The sequence below is a fragment of the Phaethon lepturus genome, unplaced genomic scaffold (genome assembly GCF_000687285.1).
Source record: "Phaethon lepturus isolate BGI_N335 unplaced genomic scaffold, ASM68728v1 scaffold36104, whole genome shotgun sequence".
NCBI lineage: Eukaryota > Metazoa > Chordata > Aves > Phaethontiformes > Phaethontidae > Phaethon > Phaethon lepturus.
This window is the reverse complement of record NW_010536173.1, coordinates 17,077-27,129: the sequence shown is the minus strand read 5'-3', so window position 1 is coordinate 27,129 and position 10,053 is coordinate 17,077. Positions and strand designations below refer to the sequence as shown.

The window sequence follows — 10,053 nt, the reverse complement described above, 5'->3', positions numbered from 1 at the left end:
ATGCTTTAGGACATCATGATCTACCAGTACACAGTCCACAAGGTAAGAAAGGCTAGATCAGTGGCATTCATTATGTATGATGCACGAAACATGACTGCTTTATGCAATAAAATCTATTGGCTATTCCTGCATCACGCCTTCACTAGCACATGCTTTCCCAGGGTATTTTGTGTGTATTTTACACACATACATAGAAAAAAATAATGATATGGAAGCACTTTCCAGTAATGAGAAAGGAATGTGTTCCCACGGGTCAGGTTTGGGGCATTATTCCCCCCTGCTCCGTGCAGAGGGAACGCGTTTCCTGCTGCTCCTTCCACCAGAAGCCAACAGACCCCGCAGATCCTCTCCTGTGCACGTCCCTCCTGCGGGGCTGCAATGAGTCATTCAGATCACCAGCTTCTCAATGCTTAAAGTACTTGTTTCATCCTCTTCATTTGAGCCAAAATACCCAGGGAGGTCGATCATCTGCTGCTCTGCCTCTGTTAAGCCAAAAGTAGTATTATCATAAAAGGCAAACTCAGGGTCCAAGGGGAAGCTCTGGCACTTGTCCCTTCGGTGTTGGGCAGGGCTTACACTTAGGCCTCTCTGAAGATTATCTTTGGCCGCTGAGCCCGTTTCCTTCCGCCACGCGCCTCTGGGGTTAGGTGAAGGGCCCCTCTTACTTCGGCTGGGCTCAGGCTTATCAGCTGCCTTCTCCTGACTGGCAGGCTGGTGGTCAGTGATCAGGTCCAGCTTCTTCAGCGAGGCACCTGCCCTGTGGTGACACTTTGTGCCATGGCCCTGCAGTTCACACCCTGCCACAGTGCCATGGGGCTGATCCAGCTTTTCACAAGTTGGATTAGCGTTTCTCGATTTTGGACGCACCCTGTCCTCCAAACCCTGGTCCCACATTCTGGTCCTGGAGTTGTAGAGAGGAGTCTGTCGGGGGGTGAGGGTGGACATGCTTCTCTCCCTGAAAGGCCTGGCCTTTTTCATTTCATGGAAACTGGCTGTTCTTCTAAACTGCGGGTTTCTGTGACAGCCCCTCTCAGACAAGTCCCCTCTGTTAACCTGGTGCTTGAAATGAGCTCTTCTTATCAAGGTTTGGGTAGGGCTCATTGCAGGATTGGCCTGTGAGAATGGAAAATCCAGCCTAGAGTGAGAACTTTCCCCTGGGAAGTTGGGCTGACTGGCTGGCTGGTCCAGAAATGGAGATTTGATCCTAAATTTGTTTGCTGTTGCCTCCTCTTGGTTTTCCCCGCTCAGGGGAAGCATCGAGGTGGCACCAACAACCGTGTCCGTGAGGGGATTCTGAGAGACGTGGTACACCTTGGTGGTCTCAGTCAGGCCTTTCTTCTTCATCTCTTTCAGCTGCTGCTGTGCGAGGCGGTAGCTGAAAATCGGAGGAATTATTTTTTGGGCATTTGGCTGAAAGTTCTCACTTCCAGAGGCATCATCTTCTTGGGCAAATTGGAGGCTTCGCCTGTAGGTCAGAGGAATGTTAACAGGGGCATCCCCTCCTTCTGCGAAGCTGTCCCGCTGCTTGTTGCCTTGGCAAATATTCTCTTCGTCGGAGTTTTTCCGGAAGCCAGGGGAATGGACAGAGTTTCGGCGGACAGTGGTACTGCACTTCTGAGCTCTGCAGAGCTTCCTCCAGAGGGTGATGAGAACAGTGGCAAAGATGATGAACAAGCACAGGGAGATGCCTGTGATGGTGACTATGTTATTTGCTTTCTGGTCCTCTCCTGGCTGGACAGAAGGTGGGGTTGGAGGCTTGATAGCTGTAACAAAGAGCACACACGTCTGTCAGAGTTCCACTGTCATCAACATTTTGGTATTTTAGGATGGATACTTCACTACAAATTAAAAATAACCAATCAATACAGTACAGGAAGTTGTCTCCCATTAAAATGTGCTTATTGTAGATGACTTTCTACTGATGATGTCAAACTGGCAGGAACAGATCTACTACTTTCAACCAAGGCTCCCACAGACCTTTTAAATTCAATCATTACTTTTGCCTGCTCTGCCATTTCTATAAGGCACTCCTAAATACATGTTAATGAAGTACATTAAGATCCTTTGGCGAAAAGTGCCATAAAAAGGGTAAAAATAACCCAACCCAAGCTAGTACTTCAGGTGTCACTTCAAAATTATTTTTAGGATAGCTTAAGTGGGCGTGAGAACTGCAGTGAGTTTGAAGACCAGAGAGGCAACATTATCAGGGGCAGTGTAACTCTTCTAAGCACTCCTTTGAGGGTGCTTCTTCCACCACTGCCTGGTGCTACAGCCCCAGAGGACGAAACCTTCCTCTCCACAGAAAGCTCCCAACTGAGAAGGCCACTGCTCTGGTGCCCCTGGTATTCTAGTATTGACACTCTTTTCTGTTGCAGACTGGAGATGGGCTTTCCACCAGGGAAGAATACTCTGCAAACCTTTCTTCGCTGAGAGGGTGGCCAGTCACTGGAACAGGCTCCCCAGGGAAGTGGTGGCAGCACCAAGCCTGTCAGAGTTCAAGGAGTGTCTGCACATCACTCTTAGTCATATGGTTTAGTTTTAGGTAGTCCTGAGAGGAGCAGGGAGTTGGACGCGATGATCCTTATGGGTCCCTGTAATGTGAACATCTCAGAGCTTTCCACAGCCCTATTTAAACCTCTCACCTGCCCATAGCACCACATTACAGATGGCTGAACCAATGAGAGATTAGTAATTCTTTTTTTGGACAAGGTCTCTGGCATTTCAGGGGCAGCCCTGAGCAGAATACAGCATGGTCAAAACTGGATTAATTGGTCCAGCAGCTGATTCTAGAGTGTGTGAGCACTCCCCAACTTCTTCTGCCTAAACATCAGCTCCGTAAGGCCATAAAAATGCTGTTGGAGGACAAGGCTGCTCAGTTGTAAGTTGACAAGAGCTGGCCATGAAGCTGTGAGCTCAAACTGAACGAATTAACAACCCTGGTCCAGTTTCTAGTTTTATCCAGAACCCAAAGCTTTCCATCAGAATGATAGACAGTTTGCTGTAAAACTTGCCAGGTGCTCCTGCCTGCACAACAGTGACTATCCAGCCGTAGGAAACGTGTCTGCAGAATAATGAGAAGCAGACACCATGTACTTCTCATAATCCAGAAAAACACTCAATCAACAGCTATCTGGTAGCACAGCTATTAGGTGTGCAAGATGCACAAATGCACTGATGAACACAGACCAGAAGATGTGCTGGGTGGGCAGGAGACCCGTTTCTTTTACCCAGGGCTACCTGACACGCCCAAAACCTTTGAAAAATCCTGCCACGGGATTAACTTTGATCTCCATGTCACTCTGAGAGCTTGACATCAGCATAAAGAACAAGACCACTGCCTGCTGAATCTTTTTTGGAGGATCCCTAAGACTTGTGTTCAGCACAATGCCTCCATCCCTGGAGCATGGGCCTGAGCCAGGGAGTGAACACGCTGACCTCAGGGGAGAAGGCAGGACCCGCATTTGCCCCATACTGCTGCGGCACAGCAATTTATTCATTGCTCATCCTTCTCTCAGTCTCATAGTTATTTTCTTAAAGACTCCATTTTCTATCTGTAATGCACACTGTGCTGTATCATTTGGAGTAGAAAGCTAACAGCAAACAGTGAGGTTCGAAACAGGACTAAGTCACTTAGGTTTGCTTCTCTCCATCTCGTCTACCTCTGCCCCTAGACTGTGTGCTGGTTTCATTTACTCAGCTATTTGCTCCATCTGCTGGACTAATGACTGCAAACATAGTGATGCTGAAAAAAAGCTTTCCTGCTTCAGAAAGCTGCAGACAGTCGGAGGGGGTGGGAAGGGTGACGCTCCTAGCCTGTGATCAGGCAACAGATGAACACTGTAAGATCACAATGTCAAATCACTTCTTGAGCAACCTAAGATTCAATGAAATGAAATCACATAGGTGATTCTGTAAAGCAAGCTGCCCGATGTGGGAGCAGGAGGATTAGAAACCGTGTGTGAGAGAAGCAAGGTAATTACTCCAGATGATCCCACGGCAGTGGGTGCAGATGCAGACCTGTACATCTGGGTTTTCTATATATAAACGCTCTTTATTGACCCAGAGACCCTGCTGGAATCTGAGGCTTCTCCAGACCTGCTGAGTGCTGTCAGACAGTAATTCCAACCAGACTGCCACGGCCATGTGCACTGTGTATGCACAGGACAGCTGACCCCCCTGGAAACCATCATAAGCCTTATACAGTTGCACACCTGCATGGAAAGAGTAACACCTCTGGGAAGTACCAGAGGCCTGTCTTACAGGCACTTCTGTGCATGTAAAGCAAGGTGCACACCCAAATCATGTATCCAGCACCTGCTCCACATCCACGGACCCCTCTCCAGGGAGCTCTGTGCTCCGGGACTGCTCTCTGAGCTCCAGAGGAGTGGGATGAAACTGGCCGGCGAGGAGCCAAGCCAAACACTGTGCTTACAGATATACCTCTCCAGCAGGTAACAAGGGACACGGAATAGCAGAGCTCAGCATCAGTTTTAGAAGAACACTAACTACCTCACTGCGTTTTGCTGGTGGCATTGCTGCCTGCAGCAGTCTGACAGAGTTTGGCAACTCTGAGAAGTTGCCAAGAGAAGATAACTAGTCCTAGAGCAGGGCATTAGCTTTAAGCTGGGCCCCTAAACATCTGACTTGTTCCTCTCTGCTTACACTCCCAGCTTTACTAAATAAGCAAACCCGCAGGGCCAGCACTTTCCCATCATTAAAAACATCAGACACCTTAACAATAAACTATTAAAATATCCCAAGCGCTGCTCTAACACTGACAAAATGCGATACCTGGCTTGATGAAATATAATTTGAATTTTTTTTTTCCCTTGACCCGACTTTTTGTTCAATACCAGCCCATTTCTTACAGTGCTCCATGATACATTTCAGTCCTGCCTGTATATTTCTGAGGCCTTCATTCAACAAACACCTTGAAGCTGGTTCAAGCCACCACCTCCACCAAAAATGTAGTCCTGCCCTCTTCCTGTTCCAGCTACACATTCGCCTCGTTCTGCTGCCCTTCCCTTTTCAGTGGCACAAGCATTGTAATGGCCATGGGATAAGCAACTTCCCCACATCCCCTAACTGTCCATTTTTTAGCTGGCTCCATTCCAGTTGTCCACACTCCACTTTTGCCAGCACAAGGAAGTGCATGGAAGCAGCTAAAGCAAGGGGTAAGATATTGCTGACTTTGTAATAGCTTAAAACATCTGTTAAATTACAGCCTGAGAGCCTCGAAGCCTGCACAGTCCCTGTGCACCTTCCCTTCCCCATCCCTGCCACCTGTGGCACCTGTGGGACACAAAGGCATTGAGGCTTGTAGATCAGCCATTTTCTGAGCAGATGGACTTCCAGAGCCTCTTGGCATCAGCACCCTCTTTTTCAGGAGACAGTTTGCAAGAAGCAAAAGTTTTGCATGTCCTGAGCACCTCCGCCCCGTTAAAAGAGGCCACTTCTCCTGCCCCTCACACTGGCTGCAAACACCTAATTATGGTGCTGGCACAGCCTCATCCAGCCTCACTGGGGGCCATACGGCTGCTGTAACCCCCTCTTGCCTTGCAGGAGGCTCAGGTCTCCTGTATCTGCACACACTGGCCACACGCCAGCACCAGCCAGCCTGCTCTGTTGCTGGCCAACAGCAGTGGCAGGCTGGAGCAGCGGGAGACGTGGCACTGCCACCTCAAAAAACTCCCAGAATGGGAACCCCACACTGCAGGCCCCAGCTGGAACCAGTCTTCTTTTAACAGGTCTCCACTTTTTAATAGGATTTCATTGCCCCGAGTCTTTCGCCTTCAGTACTGAGTATGTCTCACTGCTCTCTTCCAGCCCTTCCCCACCCCATGGCTATGTTGGAGACTTTAAAGATCTTCCACAGCACTCACAGCATGCAGAAATCATAAGCCTTGGAGCCCTATCTCCAGCCATCCCACAAACGCATGTAGGCTCCTGCCCTACTCCATCAACCGCAGGAATGTGACACCCCCCCAAAATCAACATGACTGAAGGAGAGATCGGATGCTTCCGCTTTACAAAGCCCTCCTAGTAACAGGCCCTTTGTTTTTGCCAGGGCAGACACGCGACCGCAGGGAAGAGGACAGTAGAGCTACGTACACAAACACTCCTCCAGCGAACACAAGGAAGTCTCCCTCGGTGATCCAGTACAGCCTGGTTTTGCCGGTGAGGAGGTGAGACACTCTCGGAAGCGCTCCCGGACGCCGTCCCCACAAGTGACGCTGCAGGGGCTCCAGGGCTGCCATGGGCTCCACGTTTCTGCAAATACACAAGCTCACAGCAATGAGGAATGCATCTGCCTCCTTACCTTTACAGGTGCAAGCGTATGTCTTCTCTTATTTAAGAAAACCAGCAATAAATAACCAAGCAATGCAAATGGCAACACCAAAAGAGCAAAAGGCTTCCAGGGACCTGCTTCTGTTCCCATCAGAGTCTGGGGCAACGCTCCCACTGCCTTTCTTTGATTTTTCACTCCAGTGCCAGGCAGTGACACAGTGGTCAGTTAACTGAGGTTGGCAGGATCTGCCTGGAACAACAGCAAATGGAAATTAATACACAAATCTTTGGAATGAGTCTGTAATTTATATATTAATCCAATTCCTGCCTGACAAATAGTGCTTTCACAGCAGGATAACTTCATTGACTTAAGTGTAGTTACTTCTGATTTATATGATTGTGAAAGGAGGATAAGCCTACAAGGCCTAATGAAATGGCAATATTGGTTTTTCTCTTTATTATCTTCTCAGCACACAAACATGTTATTGCATCATTCATTTGACAGCTTACAGGTCCCTATTGTTTTATTGTTTATGGTTAGGCAATTAACTCAAGATGAAATTTTGCCAGGTTCATTTATTTATTTTAAGTAGAGGCAGGCTCCATTTCTAATGCTACTTCAAATGTTATCATTTTTTAATATGTAATGAAATCCCTCTTTTGCTTAGACAACATCCTCATCCAGTGTTCAACACTCACACTTTACAGCAGAGAGAACCCAGAAAGAAAAAGAGACCGTTGCTGCTCATATCTGACAGCTGTGACACTGAAACAGGGCCACAACTTTATATTCCAAACCAATGCACAAGTCCCGGTGAAACCTTTAAGGACAGATACCCTGGGGACGCTCCTATGGGTCAGCTGACTCAGTGACCTCGCTTTGAAATGCACCAGAAAGAAAAACCACATACCACTTACTCCATTTCACCACTCATAAATTAAGTGGAATATCAGCTAAATCACAAAATGTAGATTAGATTTGCTAAAGTTTGCTCTTTTAAATAATTTATGGTGCTGCTACTGCCAACACAGGTCATGATCTTTCATTTTCTTACACTGTTGCTTTGCTGCTAGCATGCCACCGAGCTCCTGATCAGTGAACAATTTATGATGTTAAAGGAGTAGACAGTGTTGCATGACTGGAAATGGCTTTACGATTTGATGTTACATCGGTTGCTGTATTGTTCACAGCGTGTTATTATTTTTAAAAGTCTCGAACAAAAATAAATACAGCTGTGTTTTAATAAACATGAAATTTTAACTGCTTTGGGCCCTATCCTACAAATTTCTGTAAGCACGCCAGTGTGAATGACGTTAATGCGAGCAGCGTAACAGAACCAGCGGGGCTGCTCTCCGGCGTGCAGGCACTCACCTGCACTGCGGGATGAGGCCCGGAGGTTTTGAGCTTACACTTGTGCTGTCAGCCAAGGCTGCAAAGCATGTGTGGGCACATACGCACGCACACCCCTGTGCATGCATGTTCGAGTACGTCTGCCTCACCTAATGCAGAGTAGAGACAGGCATGGCGAGGCAGCCCGGCGGTGCTGCGGTTTTAAGCCCACACAACACCAAGTGACCTCCCCGGCTATTTGCCACTGACCCTACCACAATATTGCGATATCCGTGATCCCAGGCTGTCTTTCACTTTGTGCTCTTTGTGCACCTCTCTGCTTTCACCCCTCTGTCTTTGGAGCTGGAGTGGGGGAGAGGAGCCCAGAGGCAGGCTGAGCTTTCGCACTCCTCCAGTTTGCAGCTGTGTCAGTTCCCAGTAAAGTGCAAAACGGAGCAAGACCGGATGGTGTGTGGCATCAGGAGGAAAGGGAGTCAGAGATGCCAAGGAGGAGGAAACTGAGGCAGTTCACTGGGACAAGGAGTTCCTCAAAGGTACAGACCCAGTACAGCTGCAAATTCACATCAGCTAGCGGGCAGAGCTATTAGTGAGGGCAGCAAGAAAATGGCCATAATCAACAGTCAGTCAAGGGCCTACTGATCCTTCCTCCAAAAGACTTCATGGGATCACAGTATTTGGGGATCTCACAACACTTTTCTTCATATCAGTATCATTAAAGACTCCAGCAGTGTCCCTCATCGCTGGCAGAGGGAGGTAGGCTGGAGAAGCACCCATGTCCTCATGGACTACTTTATGTGAGCAGCTTGGTGAGTTCCTGACGCAAGTTCCAGTGCGTGAGCTAGCTCATTTCCCTCTTTCCGCATTCCCTGCTCATTTAAACTTCTGTTAATTACAGTCAGATAAAGAGCCAGACCCAGAAAGGTTCTGGTTGCCTCCAGTGCCAACACTGGTGATAGTGGAAGGTGCTCAGCAGCCTCCACATTGATGCCTGTGGGCTTCAACATACAAGAACATTTAGGATGAGTAATTTCCTAACTTTGACATCAAATCTATGATGTGCTTCTTGCTCCGGGGCACTTTTCACTGACTTCGGCTTCAGCTGAGGGCACAGAGTTCCTTAGCAAAAACACATGGCATCCATAGCTTTGGGGCTAAGAATATGTGCCCTAAGCAGCAGGAGAGCAGGAAATGTTCCAGCTCCCATGAAAGACGGGAGATTTAAACTCCTGCAACTTGCTCTGCAACCTCCTGCAATTACCAGCATGTAAAAGAAAAATGAAGCATAGTTTATTCTCCCCCAAGGAAATGAAATTATTAACCTTCATTTAAGACGAACAGATCCAAAGCGCCAGGGGAAAAACCAGAAGGTATGCACTGCAAACTAGCTCTAATAAGTGTGAATTTTTTCACATACAATTGAGGAATCAATTATCAATGTGAAGACATCTAAGTGATGAGTTAGTCTGAAATAGCTGACAGTTGGTAGATCTGCCAACATAGAAAATAAATGCAATTAACTGTCTTAATTGTTGCTCTGCTGAAATATCTCCTCAAATTTCTGTGTTCATAAGATTTGGAGCATGCAGTGCTATCCGATGGTGCAGTCAGCGAGGGATGCTCAGCATCATCCTTCCAGCCTGATGCATGTGATAGTCCTAAGCACTTCAACAAGACCAGTGATAGGGGACAAAATCACTGATCATTTACAGGCTCATGTAAACGCCTACGCTGGCCTGGGGGGATTGCAGGGTATTTGTGGAAGTTGAGAGCAGGTTTTAGGTCCTGAGACCAGATGTACACACATTGTATTGGTGTTTGGATAAGACCTAGGAAAACACCCTTCTCACCCATTCCATGTTTCTCTATTTCCATGGAAATGAAGCCTGGGTGCACTGAAATGGTGGCGTGCTCCAACAGGTTACTAATTTGGACAATGAAAGGATGAGGATTCCTTTAAAGGAAGAAAGCATAGACTCTGCCTGGGCAAATTACAGTCTTTTCCCCACAAACAGGCATCTTTAAGAATTGCGGAGGCACAGCCTAAAAAATTTTTTTTCAGAAGCTAAGAGCTATCCCAGTGAGTCCATAGCACCTGATTTACACCTAAAATCCTGGGGGTGTGGAGATGAAGCATTCACTGACAGAAGAGAAGCAGATGGCACACAAACCAGCCCTGGCATACCTGGATCCACTGCATCTGCCTATTTCTAAATAAATGCAAGCCAGGTACAGATTCAGGCAATAGAGCTAATTGGTTCCCAGGTTTTCCTACAGATAATAGCCAAGTCTAGTTCATAGAGTCTTATTCAGGGAGCAAGAATTTGATGGAAGTTTTATACCCCTCCCTGAGCCCTAGATACTCCACTTAACTCCTCTCCTCCCTCACTGACCACTTTTCCCTTCAGAAGGTCTTC

The 10,053-nt window shown here is 47.5% G+C and overlaps 1 protein-coding gene across 2 annotated transcripts in view; it reads right to left on the bottom strand.

The window, feature by feature from the left end:
- Nucleotides 1–387: 387 nt before the first annotated feature.
- Nucleotides 388–10,053, bottom strand: part of THSD1 (thrombospondin, type I, domain containing 1) — a 20,690-nt gene continuing 11,024 nt past the window's right edge. The window contains exons 3-4 of one of the 2 annotated variants that reach the window (XM_010286089.1): nt 6,112–6,270; nt 388–1,763 (exon numbers count right to left, since the gene is read on the bottom strand). In XM_010286089.1, the coding sequence (XP_010284391.1) occupies nt 388–1,763; nt 6,112–6,270 (1,535 nt within the window). The remainder of the gene's footprint in view (nt 1,764–6,111; nt 6,271–10,053) is intronic. The other variant, XM_010286090.1, reaches the window with a different exon arrangement.